The 24887-nt window shown below is 48.1% G+C and overlaps 1 protein-coding gene and 1 long non-coding RNA gene across 4 annotated transcripts in view; one reads left to right on the top strand and one right to left on the bottom strand.

Moving 5' to 3' along the window:
- Positions 1–825: 825 nt before the first annotated feature.
- Positions 826–2262, bottom strand: LOC307203335. The gene is made up of 2 exons (XR_013833155.1): positions 2065–2262; positions 826–966 (listed from the first exon to the last, which is right to left on the bottom strand). It is a non-coding gene; the product is annotated as an uncharacterized lncRNA (long non-coding RNA).
- Positions 2263–6233: 3971 nt separating this feature from the next.
- The window catches only part of TNRC18 (trinucleotide repeat containing 18), a 137047-nt gene continuing 118393 nt past the window's right edge, over positions 6234–24887 (top strand). For all 3 annotated transcript variants that reach the window (XM_079953634.1, XM_079953633.1, XM_079953632.1), the window contains exon 1: positions 6234–6453. In XM_079953634.1, the coding sequence (XP_079809760.1) occupies positions 6249–6453 (205 nt within the window). In that variant the 5' untranslated portion in view covers positions 6234–6248. The remainder of the gene's footprint in view (positions 6454–24887) is intronic.

Below are 24887 nucleotides of genomic sequence, written 5' to 3'. Positions count from 1 at the left end.
CTTGTACGCTTGCTCTGCTCCAGAAAGAGATGAGGCTAAATGAATACAGTACACCCCCCCCCAAAAAAAACCCGACCAGGCACCCCCCCCCCTTGCATGGAAAACCGGGCATCTGATGCAACCTTCGCTCCACGTCTCTTGAGAGGGGGCTCCGTCCAGCAAAATAATTTTTTTTGGGGGGGGAGGAGGGGAATACCTAATTTATTTTTAAAAGATCTGCAAGGCTTAAAAAAACAGCACACAATTCCATGCAAACCCGTTACCGTTGTAAAATAAAACCGGAGTGGTGGGAAAAGAGGCGGGGGGGCCCTCCCCCTTTTCTGCATTCTGCCCAGGCGGTGGGGCTCTCGCCCCTCCTCTTTTTCCCTCCCCCCCCCCTTAAAAAGAAAAAAAACAATTCTCTTGTTGCTCCTTCGCTAATTTGGATCCCAGCCATTCAATCCCGAGGCGAAGTCGTCACTCCTTCACTAGCTCGGGGGGGGGGGAGAGAGAGAGACCAAGCTTGGCTATTTGTTGCTATCTCCTTTTAACGCCCCCCCCCGCCAAAAAAAAAAAACCCATTAAAAGAAGTTTGCATTTTTCTTCTTCGGCTTCTATTTTCGGTCGCTTTCTCCCCCCCCCCCCGCTCTCTCCTTCCCAAAGAGGGCGGCCTAGAAACTGCCTCGCTGGAGCTTCGGGGGCAGTTTGAAACTGCTAGGTGGTTTTTTTTTGTTTTTTGTTTTTTACGTTTACACTGGAATTAAGTAAGGTTTCTCCCCTCCCCCCTTCCAATTTTTCTCCCTTCCCTCTATCCATTCAGGGGCAAATAAGAGTGTCCAAAAGCGATTTTTGTTTTGTTCAATGTTTTATTATTGTTGCAAATACACTCTTAATTCACACAAGCAAAATAATTATCCGGTCCAAGCAAATGCAGCTTCCAGATCTCTTTCCTTCGGGTAAGTTTGCGGGGTGGGCGAGTTTAATCCGCTACAGCAAAAAAATATTCTAGAATTGTACCGGTTCACAGGGATCTCCAGGGATCAACTAGCTCAATCTCCTTAGCACAGCTAAATCACCATATTGACTCAAAACAAGCTCGAAAACAGGAACTAGGATATTTTTTTGCTTTTCGTTTATGTATATATACATACATTTAAAAAGTATGTCTAAATCTGAAACATTACCTGCCAATTCGGTTTATAAAGGCAACCAGTTTGTCCCTCCGGTCGCCCTGGTTCAACTGCTTTGCAAAGCGAAATGAGGTTGTTGGGGCGGGGGGCGGGGAGGAAGAGTCCAAACTGGACTCCGGACAGCCGGCTCCGTTTACTCCGAAGTGAGACCCAAAGTCCACCGGCCATTACTCCCACGCCAAAGGGCACAGGCTCGCAGCCAAGTTTCCAGACCTAAACTGCAAATATCCTCGCCAGCACCGCGCTCCCAAGACCAGGCCTGGGATGTTTGTTGGCCGGAGAGCTCGTGTAGACACAACCAAGCGGCGTGAAAGCGGATCAAGCTAGAGAAGCCCAGTGTTCAGGGTTCTCCCGTCTCTCTCGGGGGTGAGGATAAATCCGAAGTCCCTGAAAAGTGTAGTTGGGGCCTGGGGGGGGGGGAGAATAGGATGGAGGGCTGAGCAACTCCGGGGCGGAGGGACGACCCCTCCCCAAGGCATTAATTCGGATTGCAAGGGGGGGGGGGGAAACCACCCTGGCAAAACGGGAGGGGTTTGGGATCAGGCCCCGAGACCCCCGGCTGCCCCAATGTCTGGGGGGGGGTGCAGCTTTCCCTGGCTCTGCCCCACAGGAACTCCCAGAAAGGATAGATCTGGTGCGCTCCCCCCACGAACCCCCCAATAAAGCCTCTAAGCTGAGATCCTCTGCGGCCCCGATCCCCGCACCTTCACTCGGAAGTAAGCTGCACCTCCATACCGAGCGCCCTTGCCCCACCCCCGGTCGCTTTGCTCCCAAGCCTGGGCAAGCAGCAGCAGCAGCGCGCTGCCTTACTCTCAAGTAAACCGCCGTCGCTGCAGAGCTGCTGCGTGGTTTCCATCCCGCCCACCTACCCAACCCCCGTCCCCGGTTGTCTTACCTGCGGAGGAGGGGTTGGGGGGTTACATGGCGGAAGCTTACACCTGAGTAAACATGCCTAGGCTTGGGCCGCCGATGCTGCGCTTGCTTTCCTCCCCGGGAGTTTAAGGCCGGCTTACTTCCGAGTAAGCATGCAGAGCGGAACAGACACCCCTCCCTCCCCCCCTCCTTCCTTCCTAGGCGCTGCAACCCGCCTGGGCCGCCAGTCTCCCCACCCCCCCTCCCCCAAAGAAATGTGGGGCAGGCGAGGCGGTGGCCGGCTTGCAACCCCCCCTCAGGGTTGGGGGGAAGGGCTGGAGATGGCAGCTCCCCCCCCCCCGCCCCGATTTTCTGTTTATGATCAGCCAGAGCAGACCAGAGGCGGAGGAGATGGCAAAAAAACACAAAAACCTGGGGTTGGGGGGACACCTTGAAACCGCCTCTCTGAATTCCCACCGCCCGCTTCGCCCATTCAGCCCTCCCCGCCGGGGAGCCTTGAAACTTCCCCTCCCCACTCTCGCCCCGCTCGGTCCATAATTGGCTTTATAAGGATGGCGGCGGGCCAAAGTGTTTACATGAGGCTGAGTGGCGGGCGGGGCAGCCAATGGGGAGGCCTACTATGAAATTTTGGCTGGCTGGCCCGGAGGGGGGGCGGGATGCAAGGAACAATGCTTGTTTCATTGCTAAAGAGGCTTCCCCCCCTTCCTCCCCTCCCCCTCTTTTTTTTTTTTTTTTAAGAGATCCACGGAGAGGAACTTGAAAGGGGTTTTTTTTTTGGTGGTTTGCACCTATTCCAAGCCCGGGCTGTATATGTGTGGATCTTGAAGTCTCCCGACCGACAAGGCGCCGACCTGGAGCTTACGAGGAAGCCGGACCCGTTCACACGACGAGGGAACCCGAGTTTGTGAAAGCCGCGAGCCGAGGAACCCGCCTGTCCGGCCGCTTTCCAGGGTGGAGAGGGGAGCCCCGGAGAAGCAGGCGAGGACCTTTTTGGATGCTCAGAGTGGAAGAGGAAGAGGAAGAAGGGGGGAGGAAGGCCGCTGCAGCCCCCACCCTGGAAAAAAACCAAAACACCCCGGTTGTGGATCTAATTTTTTGAAACACGGGAGGGGAGGGTTGGGGTCCAGGTGCGAGAAAACCCGGCCGAAGAATGCCAAAGAAGAGGACTAGATAAAAATTAAAAATACAACTCCTTCCGAAAGGTAAGCTTCGCAACTCTTGCTGACTTGGGAAGTTGTCTCTGGGGAGGGGAAAAAAAGCTTTCTCAGTAGTGTGTGTGTGTGGGGGGGGGAACCCCAGGGCAATTTCAGGACCGGGTCCTCCCCCTCCTCCATCTCCCCTCTCCACTTTCCCTCTCCAAATTTTTCAAAATTCCTCTTCTGCGGACCAGGGCGCCCCAGATTTGGTCTCTCCTCCCCGCCCCCTTCTCCGTGGCAAAGAGAACCCAAGAACCAGGCATTTTCGGTTAGGCTGCTTTTAATTAAAATCAGGAGTCCAGCCATGTTTTTTTTTTGGGTGGGGGTTAAGAACTGAGATCAAGGAAAGTAAAAGGCATTAAATGAAATTCTGTACACGCACAGCCGGCCCCTCCGCATCCCAAATATATATATATGTTTGGGATGCGGTGGTCTGGTTTTCATTCCCATCTGATCTTAAAAGTGTGCCCATATCTCTCACACAGGAATCCGAAGTGTGTGTTTCTGTATATTAAGGCCAAATAGGAATTAAAACAAGAACCTTCCCTCTCCAAAGAATAAAAATTGAAGCTTAGAGAAAGAAGTTATGGGGAAGGGCTCCCCCCCCCCAAAAAAAAACCCCCAATACGTGCAATTGAAATGGACAAACGGACCATTTGCCCTTTATATCCTTAAAATGCAAAGCCGCCGATTTATTTATCTCGTGGCTTATAAGAAAATGGGAACAAATGTTTCAATCTTGTGTCTATTTCAGCGGCGTGTATTGGATTGGGGTGGGTGTTGTCTAATAAACACGGAGGTAGTTTTAACTAAACCCAGATTAAAGTAAGAAACTCTTAATTAAACCTAGTAAGGGACCAAACGGGGATTTTTGAACACTGCGTTCTCTTCAACCAGTCTGAGGAAATTCCAAGGCGATATTTTCCCCTGGGAACAGAGAGCTAAAACATCGACTAAATTCATTTTTTTGCGTGATTTTAAGGCAGCTGGTGAATGACTTCAGGGTTGGAGAGAGGGAGAATAGCTTTTCTTTGAAAAAGAAAGTCATTTTCCAACAAGTCCCTCTTCCACTCCCTCCATTTTTTCAGTGAGCTGAATTCTAAATATTTTGGAATATTTTATGGCGGCGGGGGAGAGGGAAACAACCAAAAATACTTTGGAAACTTCTCTCTGCATTCGTCCTCATTTAAAAGAAGGCATGGTTGATTTTTTTTTTAATGGCAGACATTGGAGCCTCATTTTTTGGAGAGAGAAATATTCTGTCCCCTGATTTGGAAGCGACCCCCGCTGAGTAACCAGACGGAGGATACAAATGGTTATTCTTGCCAGTGTTATTAGGGACTAAGCCCCATTGAACCCGGAGAGACACTGAAGACAGTGGGGTTTACTCCTGGGTAAATGGGGCGAGGATTGCAGCCTTGCTTCTTAAAGACAGTCAGCTCGGCTTCCTAGGAAGGAAACTAGCACGATTTCTCGCAGAGAAGGAGAGCGCAAGAAACCTTTATTTTAAATTCCAACCAGTGTAGGGAGGTCGTCGCTGGAAACCGAACCGGGTTGGTGGCTTCCTCAATAATAATCATAATAAACCCCCATTTTCCTTCCGAGCCATTCTGCCCAAGTGGCATGAAGAAATCTCGGGCTCCTTATCAGGGCCAGCTTGCAGCGTGTGCGTAAAAGGTTAAACATTAAATACTTTTCCAGGGCTAAGAAGATAAAATATGTAATGGGTTATTTTCGCCTCCGGGCGAGTAGGAGCTCCCAGCCCCCCACCCGCCGCCCTTTCTACATTTTTGTCGACCCACATCTGATAAGATGGAGGGGAAGGAATGAATATTTGTCAAAATCGATACTGGGGAGGGAGAGGGTGTTCAGGCAAAACGTGAGAGGAGAGGGAGAGGGCAAAAAACAACAGACGAATCCGGATTTTAAAAGACAGTCCATTTTAGATAACAGCTAGAAGCCAAGGAAGGTGGGTCTGGTTAAATTCCTCATATCTTCCCCCACCCCGTGACCGAGGTTGCAAGAGAGGCAGGAAAGTGTCTCGGTTAAGGGCGCGATCCTAAAGAGCCCTTTCCACCCCTGGGGAGCAAGTCCTTTTCAGCCGAGGCGTTTCGGATCGGGCCGCGCAGCTGCCGTTCCAAAGGCGCTGAACGTGAGCCTGATTCTGTCTCTTTCCGAAGCAAGCCCTGTCGACTTTAAACAGGGCTCTCTCACGCTCGCTCTCTGCTTCCGAAAGGGCGGCTGGGGCACGATCCTGCGCCTATTTACTCGAGAGTAAGCCTCCGCCCATCGGAGCTGGCTGCCCGGGAACACGGGCGCGTACCGGCGGCGGCGGCAGCTTTCGATTGCAGGCCGAAGGAGCTTACTCGCGAGTAAACAGCCTCTTGGGAGAAACCTCCCTAACTTCTTAAGTGTCTTTATTTTGTACACACACACATTTCTCCCCCTGCAAACAAAATACAACGTATATATTCTAATTTTTTTTTAAGTCTTCAAAATGTGAACTCGGGTTCCAGGGACGAATCTTTGTTTTTTTTCTTTTAAATTTGGGGAGCGCTGGACGCCCACTTCCTTGGGAGTAAGCCCCATTGCACCTCGTGAGCTTTACTTGTGAGTAAAGAAGTCTGAGTCTTGTTTCCTTGCTTTTCTCCTCTCGCCTTTTTCGAAGGCGCAAAAAAGGCAGCTCTGTGTGTGTGTATAGACAGTATATATATATATATGCCGGGCTCTCCTTTCCCGCTGCAAATTGGAGACCCCTCGGTGGGGCTGGGTGGGGGTCTGGGAGGGAAACTCGAGCTGCTGCTGCTGCTGCTGCCGCCGCCTTTTCTGCGAGACTCAAGCGGCGCCTTTCGCCTTCTTTTGCAGGCTCCCGTCCGGGGCCGCCTGGGCAGCCGGAGCCCCGCGCGCGCGGAGAATGGTTGCGCGTCCGGGCGCGCGGCGCGGGCAGCGGCGCTTGTTGTCCTCGCTGCGCCTTCGCTGAGTCCGGCGGCGGCGGCGGCGGGAGCGCAGCATGGATGGGCGAGACCTCGGCGGGCCCCCGCGCGCCGTCCACCTCCCGCCGCCGCCGCTCCTCTCGGGCCTGGCCGTGGACGGGCACCACCGCGCCGCCGCCGCCGCCGCCGCCCGCCTCGCCCCCTTGGCGGCCGGACTGCCGCCCGCGCCCCTCGGCCCCGCCAAGTACCTCGCCGCCGGACTCAACCTCCATTCCCACGCGGGTAAGTCGACACGCAGGCGTGGAGAGGGGGTGGGGGGTGGGAAAGAGGAAGGTTTATTGGGGGGGAGAGGAAAATGGGGTGTGTGTGTGTGTGTGTGTGTATGGAAGGAAGGCCGGTGCAAGGGGGAGGGTGTCCGCCTTCGCCCCTTCCTCTGCAAATTTACCTTCAAAATGCCCCCCACCCTTTAGGGGGTCCCAAGCTTGGGAAATTGGGTTGGTTTCCTTCCCCACCAGCCTCCAAAAATATACTGTTTAATCCCGCTTTCCAAAAAACAGACAATCTCTTAGCAGGCTGCCCCCCCCCAATTGCATTTAAATAGCAGTAAAAATAGCTGGATAAATACTCTACAGTCTGTTTGCCACCCCACCCTAAGAACAGACTGAGCCCCCTGCCAAACAGATCTGCCCTTTCCCCATATGACTGAAGGCCCCATAAGACAGAAAACCTGGGCATTCCGTAGAGCACCCTTCCCCCCAAAATGAATTCAACAAAATAAAACCTTGGGCTCCCTTGGGAGCAGCCCTCTGCCCAATAATTCGAGATGGGGCTTTATAGAAGTGCCTGGCAGCCTTAAGTCCACATCAACCCCCCCCTCTTTTTAATAAAGATGACACATTAATTCTGCTTCCTAAAAACAGACAAATCCCTCTCTGGTAGGCTGGCTTTCTTACCACCCCTACCCCCAAAAGCGATTCTACTTAAATAGTCTGTATGGCTTTGGGAATACTCTGTTGTGCCCCCTCCCTGCAAAACAGACCACCCCTTTCTCTACATGGCTGTAGGTCCCTTGAGCCAGAAAACCTGGGGGTCCCATAGGAACAGCCCTCCAACCGATAATAAAATAAATGCAATAGAATGAAGCTTGGGAACTGATAGGAACCCGCCCTATAATGCCAGACAGGCTGCTTCGGATAAGGGCACAGCCCCCCCCCCCCCAATCCCTGTCTTTTAAGGCTATGCCCTACATAGAGCAGTTGGCTTGGGGTGCCCTTGGCCCGTCCAGCCAGCCTGTTCTCCCAGAGGAGTCGGCCCATCAGGATTTCTTGAAATCACCTCCTCCCAAGCATACACAAAGCATCACACACATTTTCAAGAGCAGCCGAGAAGCATAAATCTTGGCCGGCCTGGCAGAAGCCGGCATTCCAGACCTGTGGAATTCTAGACCCGCAGGATCCCACCCTTTTCTGGCAGCGGGAAACAGGCCTTCCTTGGCTGTGCAGCTGAACTTGAACCCTTGAACAAAATGCCTGTGTTTTAAATAAATATGGGCAAGGAAAGCTTTCCCTTTACAATCTGGGGAGCGATTGTACCACACCGGTCTCTCTCTCCCACACCAAGATACTTGTACAAACTGGGCTGTGTTGGGAGAATGGGTCCCTCTGATGGTCGACTCTAGCGGTGGCGGCTGTTGCCTTAAATAAGTCTGGAAGTTGTTCTCTTATTGCCAGTTTTATTCTTGCGGCTGATGACTGCCGGACTCTTTCTCCAGTGTGGATTCTGTGACTTTGCATAGCACTGAATGTTCCAATCGCTATGGGTTTGTTTGTTTTTTGCCCTCTGCCCAACATAAAGCGTAAAGTGGGGTTGAGGGGAGAAGATTTCTCCCTTCCTACTCAGGGGAGGGGCAGATTTTGCCCGCTTAGCAAAGCCATTTGGCAGCCCCTCCAAAGTTTCACGGATACTTTGGGTTTGCAGGCATTGCTGACAGATAGCTGGGGACATATTTTTTTAGAATCTCTTCTCTCCCCTTCCCAAACTTTTCTTCTTTTCACCTTGCAAGATTTGAATGGCATCTGTTGTGGATCAAGTTTTTTGCATCTCAGTTGCAAAATAATATGTTTTTACTAGAGATTCGGATTTATTTATTTTTTGTTGTCATAGCTTATAATTTTAATGCATAGAGAATAATACAAGAAACCTTTTCAAATGTTGTGGTTTGAATTTGTAGAGGTGGAGAATAATATGGAAGAATGTTGTGGGGGAGGGACACTGCCCCCTCTCCCCCCTCCCTGTTTCTGGGCACCTTTTAAAATATCCAAAGATTCTTTTGTCTTGCTAAAGTCTGTTTATCTTACTGGGCCTGCCGTCTTCAAATATATACATTGCGCAGAACTTAGCTGGCTGTGTTTGGTTAGTTACCAGTGTTTGCCTGTGTTGATTTTAACTTTTTTTTATAAAAGTGAAAGTGTTGAAAAGAATTGTTGCCAGGATTGAAAAAGAAAAGAATTATTTATCATGTGCCCAAAGCAAACCTGGGTTTCTCTTAAATGCACTAATGGCGGGTAAAAACCTGTGCTTATTTATTCATTTCTTGGCTCTCAGGTAGAATAAACTTGCATAGTAGGATCCATCTTTTTTTCTTTTCTTTTCTGAAAAAATGCCCCCATCTCCTGCAATCTTCTCTTGGAATTCTTTTGTGTGCGAGAAATGGATTGTTCTGCAATGAAGTTAAAGTGCCATCATTGGGTGCGAGGGCAAGTGTGTGCATGCTATTTGAAACAGATGAAAAGTTCTAGTGTTTACAGAAATTCCTTGTTCCTGGACTTCTTTCTAGCCCTCTGGAGGTGAAGGAGGGAGGGCACAGTGGGCTATGTCTGTGCATGTGTGTGATACGACATCCAGGAGAGCATTAATCCATGCCCAGTACCTTTTAAAAAGTGCCTCTGCAGGCATGTGCTCATTTTAGCTTGGGATGGATTTTTGCGGTTGGGTATCTGTGCAAGAGCCAAGCGGTAGCTGGTCTTCTGAAAAAATATTTTAAAAGCCATAGACAGAAAACTGCTGTGTGGAGAGGAATCTAAGCCTCCCCAAACCCCTTTAAAACAACAGCACTCGTTCCCAACTTGATGGGGTTTTTTCCTTGCAGTTTTCCCCGAGTGCTTTAGGCGTTTTTCCTTCCCTGTTAAGGTCTAAGACTTTGAAGCTGCCTGGTGTTTCTTCCCCCCTTCCCTTCCTCTTCTTCCCAAATTAGATTCCCACCCCCTTTTGTTTTTAAATACTTGGATCAGACAATCCACCCAGAGCATGGGCTAGGTTTAAAAACAGCTGGCAGCCTTCTGCAGATGTGCGGCATCCCATTGCAAAACTGGAGGGAAATGGTGGTGGCTTCAGAGATGAGGACCTCAAATTCTGCCATCTCTCTGGCCCTTTTAAAACATGTGCTGAGGCTTACTGGGAGCCAGCAAAAGGCAAATGTGTGTGTATGTATGTGTACACGCACACGCACACACACACACACACACAGAGAGAGAGAGAGAGAGAGAGAGAGAGAGAGAGTTGTACTACAGTGCACTGCTGTGTGTTTGCCTTCTCCCCCCCCCCCCATAGAAAAAAAGAGAGAAGAAAGCGTTAGGCGTGCATAGGTGACTTGGAGTTTACCAGGAGGGGTTGGTAGGGTGACAAGTTTTGCAATAATGAAACCTCACCCACATGGAATGAATGACTTTGAAATTTTGCAAACCTGATTGCCAACATCTGCAAAGAAGGAAGTCTGGTCGAGTTGAGAGGGAAGATTTATTGGCTTTCTGAATAGGTGGCACCGCCAATTTTCCAGGTGCTAAAACAAGGGGTGTAGAATGAAGAGCAATAAAACTAAGCACATGAGCAAACACCCTTTTATTTAACACCTCCCGCCCCCCCCCCACTCCTAGGGCAATCTCTAATCTTTGAAAAATGAACTCATTGTCCAGACAAACGCAAGCTGAGAATAACACTCAGGGTTGTTGTTTTCACATGGAAGGGGGGGGGGGTTAGCATTTAATTATTTCTTGAAGCCTCATAGCTGCTGGAGAGGTTCTTAGAATCTGTTGAAGAAAACCGCTGACGTTCACTGTGTATGTGTCTGTATATTCTATGTTGAGGTTGTTTTCTGATAGGATACGGAACCATTTTAGCCTACTTTCGGTTTAGTCTGATCTCTGCCTGCCCACTTTTCCAGTTATGATCTGACAGTTCTAAACCAGAGTTGTGAAGAGCCACTTTTCTGATCGCCACTGGTGAACAGGCGTGAGCTTCCAGGCGAGCAGCTGGGAAGTTTTTACAAAAAGTTTGTGTGTGTATTTTATATAGATTTATAAAATGTACAAACATATATGTGAGTGTATACGCACAGATTTGGTAGCAGTTGTCTAAGCACCCCCCCCCCCGCCCCAAGCTATGATTTTGAAGATACACATGATACAGTAAGTTTGCTGAATTGAAACAAAACCAGATTGCTGGATGGAAAATGGTGTTTCTGCTGTCTGGAGTTCAAAATTAGAAAGTTGTGGGCCAGTAACTTCTGCTCACTTACCTGCAAAGTTGTTCTCAGTTCCTGCACACCTGGAGCTCAGCCGCAGGAGAAGGACTGTGAGGTATTTAAAGGATTTATAAACCCAGTTGTCTTGTAAGGTTATACCTGGTGTCTCTGCTGTGGGTGCCCCCACCTTCAGAGGGCAGGCAGGTAGCAAGCAAGCAAGCAGAGAAGGGCCTTTTCTGTGGTGGCGCCCCAGTTTGGGAATTTCGTCCCTGGAGATGTTCACCTTTACACTATTCACGTTACTGCACGATGGGTGCCAGAGCCACACAATTTTATTTGCTTTTAACGTGTGTGTGTGTGGGGGGGACCACAAAGTCCTTACTGCTTTTGATGGTGTCTTGTTGTTGCAAGTTTTCTTTGCTGCGACTGAAATTCTGGTGGTGTTTATCCAATGTTTTTAATTGTGTTCTTGGAAGCTGCTGCCTTGGAAACTAATAAATTTTGAAAAGGGAGGGTGGAAACAGAACAAACTTTTTTAAAAAACCAAACTCTCTGGCTTTGGGGCAAGCCCTAAACGGCTTACCTCTGGAAATGGATCTGGTATAATTGGTGCCCTTTTATCCCTTTCTTTGTAAGAATAGGCACATTTCTTTTGGGTCGTGAGTAGGGAAGATTTTCCAGATGGAAAGGCCAAAATGGAGCAACCTTGCGATGGGTGGGGTGGCCGAGGCTGGGTGGTTTGTGCATTCCTGGGGTGGCTGAGGGGTGCAGAGTGTCTCCTCTGTGCTGTCCTGAGAGATTTTCCTGCGGGATCTGTGTCCATGAAGGCTTCACCATTTTGATGGAGGAAACAAAATGTGACCATGGAAGGGGGTTGGACTAGATGACCCTTGGAGATCCCTTTCAATTCTACAATTCTATGCTTCTGCAACAAATCGAATGGGGTGCAGCATCTGCTGTCCCAGTGGCCAGACAGATGCCCCACTGAAAAACCCACAAGCAGGATTTTTTAAAATTCATTATTCATTTTCATTCATTACATACATCTCAAATTATTAACGTTTACTACATATTCGTCCTTCCCTCCCCTCCAAGACTTCCCCCAACTTGCATTTCTGGTTTGTTTCTATTTTCACCCGCTTTGCTATCTCTTAACAGAAAAGGTTATTAATAACATAACTTCAAACCTAAAAATAAAATTAAATGCATCATCTTATTTCACTATCTTCTAAACATTTTCTGATGCTAATAATGTGGATGTTTATTTAAATCCTGCCATCAAGTCTATCGCCTTTCTTTGTTTCTGCAAATATAATAGGAATGGTTCCCAATCTTTTTCAAAGTCTCTGTTGTCTTCTTCTCTTGGCCTTTCTGTCATTTTTGCCAGTTCTGCATAGTTCATCAACTTCTCTTGCCAGTGTTCTTTAGTTGGTATTTCTCCAGTCTTCCAATTGGAAAGTCTTCAGTCTTCCAATTCTCCAGTCTTCTCCAGTCTTCCAATTGGAAATTGGAAGACTGGAGAAAGCTACAAGCAGGATTCAAGCACGCAGAGCCCTTTCCCCTTCAGTGGCTACTGCGATTCAGAAGCATCACTGCCTTGGACAATATAGCAGCCATTGATGTTCTTCTCCCCAGAGGACCTTCCTCCCTCTCAGTCCACAACTGCTAAGTTTCTTCAGTAGCCCTTGGTGAGGAACGGTTGAGGGAGCTGGAGCCTGAAAAAGAGGAGGCTGAGAGGGAGATGTGCCATCTTCAAATGGCACAAGGAAGATGGAGCAAGCTTCTTTTCTCCTGCTTTGGAGGGTGGGACTCGAACCCGTGGCTTCAGGTTAGGAGATTCCAATTCAACATCAGATTCCGACAGTAAGAGCTGCTTGACTCCCTTGGGAGGTGGTGAACTTTTCCTTCCTTGGAGGCTTTTAAGCAGAGTTTGGTGCTTTAGTTGAGATTCCTGCTTTGTGGCGGGGCTGGACTAGATGATGCTCTGGGGTCCCTTCCAACGAGACAGTTCCTAGGCACCCTGCTGGAAGTCTTTTGAAAGTCCAGCTGACATAGTGGGTGTGGATCACATCCAGTGTGGGATGCGGATTAAATGTGCGTCTGTTACTCTTAAGGAGCAGTTGCCATCATCCTGGCTTCTATTGCTGGGCCGCTCTGGAGCATGACAGCCTCTTGGGCCAATGATGCTCACAGCATCAGGGCGGATAAAAGCAAGTACCGTATTTTTTGCTCTATAAGACTCACTTTTTCCCTCTTAAAAAGTAAGGGGAAATGTGTGTGTGTGTTTTATGGAGCGAAAGCAGGCTGCGCGGCTATCCCAGAAGCCAGAACAGCAAGAGGGATCGCTGCTTTCGCTGCGCAGCGATCCCTCTTGATGTTCTGGCTTCTGAGATTCAGAATATTTTTCTTCTTCTTGTTTTCCTCCTCCAAAAACTAGGTGCGTCTTGTGGTCTGGTGCGTCTTATAGAGCGAAAAATATGGTACTTTTTCACATGACCTGTAGTTAAACTGTGGAACTTCTTCCTGGATGACTTTAAAGGAGGATTAGACAAATTCCTGTAGGAGGAGAAGGCGATTGATGGATCCTAGCCGGTTGGAGCAGCGCTGCATCTGAACCTCAGCTGCAGGAGAGGAGACTTGCTCTTCTGCTTGAATCCTGCTTGCTGTTTTCCCACTGATGCATCTGGTTGGTCATTGCGGGAACATGATCCTGCACTAGATGGGCTATCTGTTCTTCTGTCCTTATGCTCTTACTAGTGGAGAAAGCAATAGTCCCCTGCCCCAAGCAGCTTGCAATATAAATTGCAACAGAGGAAGGGTTCAGGAGCTCAGCCTCTTTTGGGAGAGCTGGATCAGCCCGCCGAATAAATTTTGGAGATCCCAACTACACACTCTGAATTGGCTGCCTTCCTCCTCCTCTGAAGCCACATATTTAGATGTGCACCTGTTTGATTTCCACCCGCCCTGTCTTAATCCCAAATAGCTCCTAGTACCATACATCATTTCCAAATCGCCAAAACCTGCTGATGCAAATTCATTGGGTTCCATTCCAAGCGAAGATAACCGGCATCTGGGGGCCTCTCCAGATGTTTTGGAGCACAACTGCCGTCCGGCCCAGCCTAGCTTTGGTTCCCACCCCAAACATCTGCCTAGCCTCAGGTTGGTGAAGGTTGCAGCTGGAGGGGTTGTTTGAGTTTTAAGTGTGGCAGCAATCTGCACCTGAGGCACAAGGGAACGGGTGGAGGAATAGAAATACAGTGGTACCTCGGGTTACATACGCTTCAGGTTACAGACTCTTCTAACCCAGAAATAGTACCTTGGGTTAAGAACTTTGTTTCAGGATGAGAACAGAAATTGTGCTCCGGTGGCATGACAGCAGCAGGAGGCCCCATTAGCTAAAGTGGTGCTTCAGGTTAAGAACAGTTTCAGGTTAAGAACTGACCTCCGGAACGAATCAAGTACTTAACCCGAGGTACCACTGTATACAATACAATACGATAGTCTTTATTGTCATTGTCCCATACAGAACAACAAAATTGGGGGAAAAAAATCTACATAAGACATTCAAAACCAACAAGCCTGTTATCCCAGCTATCCCAACCTGGTTAGCCCCTAAAAACTCTGATACCCCATTTTTAAAACACAATATCCTCCCATAGAGACTCCTTACACTGCATTTAAAACCAAAATCGCATTTGGATAAAAGCTGTTTCTCAGGCTGCTAGTCCTAGTCTTTATAACCCTGTACCAGAAGGCAAAAGCTGAAAGAGATCATTTCCTGGGTGTGTACGATCCTGTGCACTATACCCTTTTAGTGTAGTTGGTCCACGGCTCCCTTGGCCAACTACATTCTTTCTGCGGCACCCCTGAGGGGGGGGGCTCAGGGGCCCAGTTATGTCACCCTTTGCTTGTAGAGCAGGCAGCCTCTCCCCCTTTTTTGAACATGCTCCCTTGTAGGGTGTTCCCCGAGCCTCCTCTCCTCTCACCTCTCCTTAGGCATCCTCCGGGCAGCCGCCCCTGGTCTCTGAGCTGCCCCAAGGAGAGATGCCTCCTCACACTGCCCCACAGGGACTTGGGACTTGTCTGTCCATTCCCAACAGCAAGGGCTGGTGGACTGGCTGGCTGGGCTCCCTCGCCCGCTGGCTTGCTTGCTCGCTCCTGGCAACCAGCACCCCCTGACCAGCCCCAGAGGCACCATTCGCTTGAGGAGCTTGGAGCCGGGGCTGCTGCACCAAACAGCTGTGTAAGCCTTTGGGAGGCAGAGATGCAAAAGGGCATCAGAGGAGGGAGAGAAGGGAAGAGAGACAGACAGAGGCCCCTGTTATCCGCAGCACCCCTGACCAGCATTCAAGGCACCCCAGGGTGCCACAGCACACTGGTTGAAAACTACTGCTTTAGCAGTTATAGTCAGCCAGCACCATGTGCAGATTTTGTTCAAGGACGTAGTAAAAACATGTAGGGTATTGATTTCTTCCTTCCTGTCTGGCTGGCCATTCCCCACCCCCTCTCCCTGCTTCCTATCCCAAGCGAGGGTTGATTCAAATGTACAGAATGCCTGCTCTTTTTTTAAAAAAGAAGACGACCAAGCTTCAAGTCCTCATGGTGCAGGAAAAATAGTCAGCTGCCATTTCTGAAGGGGGCACAGCTTTACCTTTCGGACATTCTTTTTCTCTCCTCAGCCGTTGCATGTGCAGTGGGGTACGTTCTGGAGATCTCTGGCTAAACCTTTGGGTGTTGTCCTTAGCAAAGCGTTTTCAGCCGCTCTTCAAAGCACCTTCCCTTGCTCTCTTTTCAAAAAAATCACCATTAGCAATTTAAACTTGAGTTGTCGCTGGTGGGGAAGGGATTTCTCACTCTGCTGGCTTTGACACTTTTCCATTTGAGATGACTGCAGCTGCTTTCTATTCCTAAATCGTCTCCCCACCCCGCAGTCACACTTCCCCTGCCCTGGCAAAAAAAAATTAAATAACAGCCCCCCCCCCTTTTAGTTTTTGCATTAAAGTTATGGGAAGTGGAAAATCATGGGGAGAAAGTGTGTGTGTGTGTGTGTGTGTGTGTGTGTGTGTTTAGTAGCCCCGTCCAAATGCAAGGTCCAGCTGGAGACAAGGACTGTCGTGTCTTGGTCTCCCAGTCCTAATAAATGTCTCCTTTTAAAAATAGCAGAGTGCTGTGCAGCTTTTCTGGTTATTTTAAACCCTGCCTTTGGAAGAGATTTGCCAGGCAAGCCTTGTCTCTAGGTACAGTCCTTTGGTTCGCTCCCCTCTGGTGAACAGGTTGTGTTTGTGTGTGTTGCGAGGGGGTGGGGTGGGGGGTTGGGAGTGGAAGATGGCCTTGCTGGCAGGAGACTCCCCACCAGCTGCCTCGCATTTCCCCGAATTTATTTTTAATGCTAACTTACCCAAGAACAGCAGCCTGTAAAGAGACTGGGTTGGGGAACAGGCTGGCCTTTGTGCTGCCGGGGCTGCAAATAATGTGGGGGGGGGGGGAGAGAGAGCAGAGGCGACGTTTACCTTCTCTGACTGGGACCTGGCAGAAGGACGTTGCAGTTTGCAACAGCGTCTTACTCTCTTGAGTAGACTTATTGCCTGCTTTGGCCACAGCGACACACGCCTTCGTTCCCCCTGCTTGGATTTCAGCAGCATGCCTTTTGAAAAGTTGCTTGGAAATGTCCACATGTCGAAAGAGCCAGACTGTTGGCAAGGGACGGTTACAGGGAGCAGGCAGCTTCCTCGATGTAGCAGATTCAGGGCAGATACAAGATAGTCCTTGGACCTGGCTTGCGACCAGATGGGCGGCCAGTGCGTATTTTTTTTTAAACAATGGTGTGACACATTGTCTGCCTGATGCTCTCATCAGCAACCCAGAGGCTGCATTCTCCACCAAATGGAGATTCTGAACCAGGCCCAAGGGCAGCCCCACATAGAACGCATTGCAGCAGTCCAGGTTCCTATCATGTGCACTGCGGTGGGCAGCCTATCCCCGTCTGGGAATGGCCATAGCTGGCAAACCAGACAAGGCTGATGAAAGGCACTCCTAGCCATAGAGGAACCTTGGACAACCGCCATACCTCATGTTACGTTTGCTTCACGTTACGTTCTTTCAGGTTACGTCCCGCGGTGACTCGGAAGTACTGGAAAGGGTTACTTCTGGATTTCGCCGCTCGTGCATGCAAAAAAAGCGCTAAATCATGCTTCGCGCATGCGCACAATCACCAAATCATGCCACACACCTGTGCAGATACGGTGCTTCACGTTGCGCTCTTTTCATGTTGTGAAGGGGCCTCCAGAATGGATCCCATTCGCAACCAGAGGTACCACTGTATTTCTTGTGCATGTAGGTGTTTGAAAACAGTCACAGTTGTTGATGTTTCTAAACAGAGGCTTTTCTATCGCAGGGTAAGCAATTGCCACCCAGCAAGACATTTCGCCTCAAATGATGGGCAGGTCCTCTTAAGCCTGCCTCTCCTCTCAGGAACAGTTTAGGGAGCAGAGGGGTTTGTGTGTTGTGGATCTGAAGTTGAGTTAGGTAATGGTAAAGGACCCCTGGATGGTTAAGTCCAGTCAAAGGCGACTATGGGGTTGTGGCGCTCATCTCACTTTCAGGCCGAGGGAGCCGCCGTTTGTCCACAGACAGCTTTTCGGGTCATGTGGCCAGCAAGACTAAACTGCTTCTGGCGCACCGAGGACCGTGACAAGTGCCAGAGCGCATGGAAACACCGTTTACCTTCTTGCCGCAGCGGTACCTATTTATCTACTTGCACTGGTGTGCTTTCAAACAGCTAGGTTGGCAGGAGCTGGGACAGAGCAATGGGAGCTCACCCTGTCGCTGGGATTCGAACTGCCAACCTTCTGATCAGCAAGCCCAAGAGGCTCAGTGGTTTAGACCACTGAAGTTGAGTATAGGGCTGCCAATTCCTTAAACTGACCCCTGGCCTTCTCCCTTGAGCGACAGCTGACAAGTGGAGGGAGGGGGGTAGTGTGTTGCAGCACTTGAACTCGGCTCCTGCTGGCTTCTGGGCTTCCCTTGGGGCACCTAGACCAGAAGGCCGGGCTAGACAGGCCTTTGGTCTGATCCGGCAGGCGGTAAGAGCAGGCTAGCCCAGTAAGTTGGCAATTCCAGTTGAGCACGCTGATCTTGAAATATCTCCGGCAAGGGAGTTGCTGGCAGGAAGGCCTGGTGGGGCAGCTATAATGAGATTGTTGTTACAGTCGCTCAGTCCAGGCTTTAGCAACATGTTTCTTTTCCACCGCTGTTATTGTTCTGATATTATTGCTTTAGTAGGTTTTGTTGCATTGTAAGTCGCACGGAAACTTTGAAAATACGAAGCGATAAAAAGTCTCGCAAGTCCAATGATCTGAGCACGTAACACCAATCCTGCCCTCGCCACGCTGGCTCCCAGTTAGTTTCCCGGTTCAAAGTGATGGTTTGTCCGATAATGTTTATGCAACACCTCAAAGACCGCCTCTCCCCATAGCAACTGACCCAGACCCTGAGATCATCATCCCAGGCCCCTCTGAGGGTCAGCAGAGCCATTCTGGCAAATAATAATAATAATAATAATAATAATAATAATAATAATAATAATAATTTATTATTTATACCCCGCCCATCTGGCTGAGTCTCCCAGCCACTCTGGGCGGCTCCCAATCAAATGTTAAAAACAACTCAGCATTAGATATTAAAAACTTCCCAAAACAGAGCTGCCTAAAGATAGGATAACTGCTTATTTCCTTCACATCTGAAGGGAGGGTGTTCCACAGGGCGGGCGCCACTACCGAGAAGGCCCTCGGAGCTGGACCTTAGTGTCTGGGCTGAACGATGGGGGTGGAGTAGCCCTCAATAGCCCTCTCCTCTTCCTTGCATTTGTCTAATCCTCTTTTAAAGCCATCCAAGTTGGCCAGCCCTGGCTCCTGTGGCAGGGAGTTCCACAGTTAAACTCTGTGCTGCGTGAAGAAGGATTTCCTTTTGTCGGTCCTGTATCCTCTCAATGTTCAGCTTCAAGGGATGCCCAGCAGTTCTAGTCCTATGAGAGAGGGCTAATTTCCCTCCCTCTATCCACTTTCTCCAAGCTGTCCATAACTTCATAAATGTTTATCATGTCTCCCCTTCTCTTATCTAAAACGTCCCAACTCCCAAACGCTGCAACCTTTATTCATAGGGGAGTTGCAAAGTGTTTGGACCAGTGTTAGAAACTCAAATGCATAAGCTAATCGCCAAATGGCACCTTAAACCTAGGTTATGGTGGCCACAATGGTTGTCTAGGTGCCTTTTAAAAAAAGAAAGAAAAAGCAGTGGGATTATTACTATTTTATTCATTTCAATTCTATGCCACTTTATATTTTAAAGAAAATATCTCAAAGCAGTTCACAACGTGTTGAAACAGCACATGAAACAATCCAGAATAAAGCAAAAGGAAGCTTCAAGGGAAATATTTCGGATCCTTCTCTAAATGACATTTTGCTTTCCCCTTATTTATCTGCCTATTTAATTTATACAGCTGCCCCATAGCAGAAGGACTCTAGGATAGGGTTGCCATATTTCAAACAGTGAAAATCTGGACGAAAAAGTTGAGCTTATATATCCAGGTTTTCCAATTTCCGCCCAGACACTGCTGCCGACTGCAGTATTCCAGATATGTCCGGCAAACCTATTCTAGGAAGGCAGAGTGGTGTAGTGGTTAGAGCAGGCACCCCCCAAACTCGGCCCTCCAGATGTTTTGGGACTACAACTCCCATCATCCTTAGCTAACAGGAGCAGTGGTCAGGGATGATGGGAATTGTAGTCCCAAAACAGCTGGAGGGCTGAGTTTGGGGGGTACCTGGATTAGAGGGTCATTGAAGGGATTAACGGGATTTTCTTGGAGAAAAAGGTGGGTTTTAAATGCAATAAGAACCCCTGACCGCGGTGGAATAACCCCTGATCCAGACTTACATGCCTGTTTTTAATCTGATGGTCTCAAAAGCTTGTTTCAATGTGATACCTATGGGACCACCTCTCTTGGTATGCCCCGCGGAGGACCTTAAGGTTCACAAATGACAACATTTTGGAGGTCCCAAGTCGTAAGCTGGTTAGACTGGTCTCAACTAGAGCCAGGGCCTTTTCAGTACTGGCCCCGACTTGGTGGAACGCTCTGTCACAAGAGACTAGGGCCCTGTGGGACTTGACATCTTTCCGCAGGGCCTGCAAGACAGAGCTGTTCCACCTGGCCTTTGGTTTGGACTCAGTCTGACCCTTATGTTTCCCTCCCCTTATGGTTTTGATCTATGGGCTACTTTTAAAATGAGGCCGCATTTTAAATTGCATTTTCACCTGTATTTTAAATTGGTGTCCCCCCCCCCCATTATGTTTTTACTGTAATTTTACTGGTGTTAGCCACCCTGAGCCCAGCTCTGGCCGGAGAAGGTGGGGTATAAATAAATTTTATTATTATTATTATTATTATTATTATCCAGATATAACCAAAGAGTGGATTTTCCCCTCTCACTCCCATAAGGAAAAAGGGGTTTGTGTGTTGTGCTGTGGATGAGAAAGATCAGTATTTTTCTCTGGGTTCTGTTGTATAGTGATACAGTTCTGGTAGATCATCAATATATGTATGTTGAAAGACGCAAAGCAAAGTTCCGATCAATATTGATTGTTGCTTCTTGTAGAAATACGTGAAAACGATAAGATTTGTTTCCGTGTGCTTAGATTTACGTACAGTGAGCAGGTATGGGGAAACTGGGGCAACACTTGGCAGTGTGGAAACCCCTTTCCAGCCATAACTGCAGAATCAGGCTTCCAAACAGTACTGGCGCATTGCACAACCTTCCAAAGATCAAAGGATGCCTTATTCTGGCCTTTGGACAAACCTTTGGGCGCTCTCCTGTGGCGAGTCTGACTGGCTTCCGGGTGACCAGGGAGGAAGGTTCTGCAAGGTGGAACCACGACTGCGAGCGAATGACTCTTCGTTCGGCAGCCATTGGGCCACAAACAATTGCAGCTGGAATGTTGCAGGGAGAGCTGTGGAAAACGCAGCTTTATTGGCTAGTAAACGTTACAGCCTTGTTTGCAAAATGTAATTCCTGGATGGATGGATTTGTTGTTGTTGTTTCTCTATAAAAACCACACACTCTCACACACAAAAGGCTGAACAAGGCAGTCTGTCCTCTAGGGAGTAAGGACTACTCAGATTTTCCTTTCATTTTTTTGAATGGCCTTGCATAACAGAGGTGAAAGCAGCAGTGGGTGTGGAAGTGCGTACGGCAGAGAGATGCGGTTTGTCTGCATTATGAATTCATGTCTGCGTCGCGCCCAGTTCTTTATTAATGTACACAGATGCATAAATCGGTGCACATAACTCACTCTCTCTGTGTACACACCTGCTATCTGGGCCAAGGCAGGGAGGGTTAGTTCAGACCCACTGTTTGTGTCCTACAAACCAGGGGTCCCGAGGTCAGCAGCCGGATCTGGGGCTTCCAGCTCAGCAGCCGGAAGGAGCTGATCCATTGCGCAGGTGCGCTTGGCTGCCAGAAAGCCAGGCTTTTAGCCTTACGCCATGCATGGCCCATCCAGGGTCTTCTTGGTACCTCCAGTCATGAGGGGCTGATGTGGGTCCAGTTGTGCCCACATGGAGATCTCTAGATGCCACGTTGGTGCCCGACATCTCAACCTGGCAGAAGAGCTTATTTATTCGTTGCAATTTTCTCCCACCTTTTTCTCCATGGTTCACCTCCCTCCTCAGTTAATCTCTACAACAACCATGTGAGGTAGGCTAAGAGACTGTGACTGACTCCAAGTCACCCAGTGAGTGGGGATTCGAACCCTTATCTCCCAGGTCCTCCTCCGACCCTCTAACCACTACACTCTTCTGCCTTCCTAGAGTCCTTCTGCTATGGGACAGCTGTATAAATTAAGCAGGCAAATAAATATGAGTGCAAAATGTCATTTAGAAAAGGATCTGCAATATATTCCTTGGAGCTTGGATTTGTTTTATTCTGGATTGTTTTATTTGGTGATGTTTTCTCTTTAAACTGTAAAGGATTTTTTCTCTTTAAACTGTAAAGGGGTAAGAAAAAAGCAGAATATATTAAGAAACATCTTAAAGAGGATGACATTAGATGAGACGGAATCTTAAAATGCAATTGTATGTAATTTGGGTTCTAAACATTGATGGCGGGTTGAGAGGGAAGTGGCTTGTTTTATTGAATTGGAATATAACTCAGTAACAAATGTAACTTTCAAACTGGAAAAGGAATAAAATATAATGTATATGTGTGTGTGTGTGTGTGTGTGTGTGTGTGCGTAAAAGTATAGAAATGAAATGAGTAAGAATAGCAATAATAATAATTCTTGGTAAAAAATTATGCCTAGCCGTTCTGTTGTGGCGACCACAACCCAGGTTTAAGGTTCCATTTGGTGGATAGCTTAGAGATATCTGAGTTTCTAACACTGCCTGCTAGGCTGCTGTCACGGTAAACTGTATTTTAGTGCCAGTTTTAAATGCAGTTAATGCACTGCAACTAGTTTGTTTCTATTATTTCGTAGTGATGTTTTTAAATTGAGGTTCTTGTATTTTATATATATATAATTTTTTTAACATATCATTTCCAACAATCATTTAACATAACTTCTTATCTTATACAATATTTTAGACTTCCGTCAACAATCTCTGAAGATTTTCCATTCTTTATCACTTATTCTGCGTTTCTTAATTTCTCTATTACTTTTAATTGTCATTAACCAATAATTCTTTTCAAAGTCTTCCTTGCAATATTCCACAAAATCCTCCTTACAGAACTTCTTGCAATCCTACTAGCGTTAATCTGTTTCTTACAATTGCTTTTCAAATAATTCAAATATTTACTCCAGTCCTCTAAGAATCTCAGATCCCGCAGGTTTCGAATCCTTCCTGTTAATTTATCTAATTCTGCATAGTCCATTACTTTCATTTGCCGTTCTTCTTTTGTTGGTAGTTCTTCTTGTTTGAGATTCTTGTATTCTTGGGGGTTGGCTGGATGATCCTTGGTATCCCCTTCCACTCTACAATTCTGTGGTTCTAAAGCTGCCTCGAAGCCCAGCTTGGGAGAAAGGCATGATATAAATACGTCAAATAAATTAAATAAACTCCCATAAACTCCCCTGGATCTAGACTGCCGAGATGTATGATTTTAGGACCCACTCTATTTTCATGGTTGTCGGTTGTTTTAAATTGTTTTTAACATTATCATCCATTTCACTTCTATTCTGCTTTCTGTTTTTAAGGAGGGGAGGGAAAAAAACCTCAAACCGGTTTACAGCCGACATCAAAACACTAGATAAAGCATCGCTAAACAAACATTGCAGGAGGAGATCAAACACAAAATATACGTTCGAGGCAACGTAATGAACAGGAAACTAAAATATTATCTTAAAGATTTCAGAATAAGACAACACGCGCGAAGGTCAAGTACAGAGAATTCAACGCAGCGAAATTAAAATGAATTTATCTTAAAGATTTCAAAATCAAACGTTACTAAGGATGTCAAATATGCAGTACACATTTAAAACCGCTCAATTAGCAAGGAAATAGAATTATTGTTTTTAATGCTGTAACCCGCCCTGGGACCTTAGGGGGAAGGTTGGGTAATAAATAAACCAATACATGATAATTATAATGATTATAATAATAAGGTTTGGTGATGGGCTGTCTGGGGCTGATGGGAGCCATAGCTCAAAACCGCGGGGGGGCGGGGGGGGGGGGCGCCAGGTTGAGAAAGATAACAACTCTCTTCTAAAATCCCTTGGCTCCCCTCTCTGTGGTTGGGGGCTCCCTGCCTCCCAAAGCATTTCTTATTTATTTATTTATTGAAAAATGCCACGCTTCCAGACTCAAAGACCCTTGAGTCCCTTCCAGCTCTAAGGTTCTATGATTCTGTTGTTGGTTGCAAAATCACAAAGCAGTGTTCAACGCAATGTTTTTTTTAAAAGGTCCAATAAAACCGACACGTGTATGATAACAATTGCAAACGCAGAAAATCACAAACGTGACAGGTTAGGAGCAGGCCAGCATTATTTGCCATCAAAGGCAGGGGTCAGCAAAGTTTTTGTGGCTTGGGTCGGTTCACGGTCCCGCAGACGCCGCGGTGGACCGGAGCACGCATTCATGCACACAGGCGCAAACGCTATATCCTTCCGGCACGGAGGTGGCGTGCGCAACTTCCTGCAGCCAATGGGAAGCCGGCCATCGTCGCAGAAGGCGGTCCCTGCTCTGCTCTGCTCTGCGCTGGTTTAGCGCGGCGCATGAGAGCCAACCGAGCGGGCAACAGGGGTCCATGGGCTGGTTAAACATCCCCCATGGGCCACCTATGGCCCAGGGGCCTTAGGTTGCCGACCCCTGCTCTGGAGTCTGTGTGTGTTCGGCAAGCGCTGGAATTTCACCAGCGGCGAGATTGTTCCTTAGAGAGGAGGCCACTGCAGAAAAGGCCCTGTCTCTGGTTGCCTTTTGATGGACCTCTGCAGCCAATGGCGTAGCTGGTTGCTCCTTCCAAGCTGACCGCAGGCATAGGGGCAGGATGATATGGGGAAAGGGTTTCCTTGAGGCAGCCCGGTCCTAGATGGTTTGGGGTTTTGTAAGTTGGTGGAAGAACCATAAGCCTGGTCCAGGATTATGTTGACGGCACCAGAGGACAGCTCTTTTAAGATTGTCCAAGTCTGTTTTTATGCTGTGCGGATGAGTGCACATGAGACTTAACATATGGTACATGTATTTGTCCTGGAAGATAACAATTTATGCTTGGTAATTGTTTTAAAGATTTTCAGTGAAGTTTGTAATGTTAAAGGGGTGGTGGTTATGCAAGCACGGTTAGGAGTTCTGGTCCACAGCTGAGGAGCAACATTGCCACATTAGTTGCAGCTTCCTCAGGACAGCCCCACAGAAGCGTGCATTATATAATTGTACAGTTGGATCATCTAGTCCATGGGTAGGCAAACTAAGGCCCGGGGGCTGGATCCGGCCCAATCGCTTTCTCAATCCGGCCCGCAGACGGTCCGGGAATCAGTTTGTTTTTACATGAGTAGAATGTGTCCTTTTATTTAAAATGCACCTCTGGATTATTTGTGGGGCATAGGAATTCGTACATTATTATTTTTCCCTTCAAAATATAGTCTGGCCCCCCACAAGGTCTGAGGGACGGTGGATCGGCCCCCTGCTGAAAAAGTTTGCTGTTCTTGATCATCT

Source organism: Podarcis cretensis (genome assembly GCF_951804945.1).
Source record: "Podarcis cretensis genome assembly, chromosome: 14".
In the NCBI taxonomy this organism is placed as follows: domain Eukaryota; kingdom Metazoa; phylum Chordata; class Lepidosauria; order Squamata; family Lacertidae; genus Podarcis; species Podarcis cretensis.
Note: the sequence above shows the minus strand (reverse complement) of the source record. Positions and strands in the feature narration are given on the sequence as shown.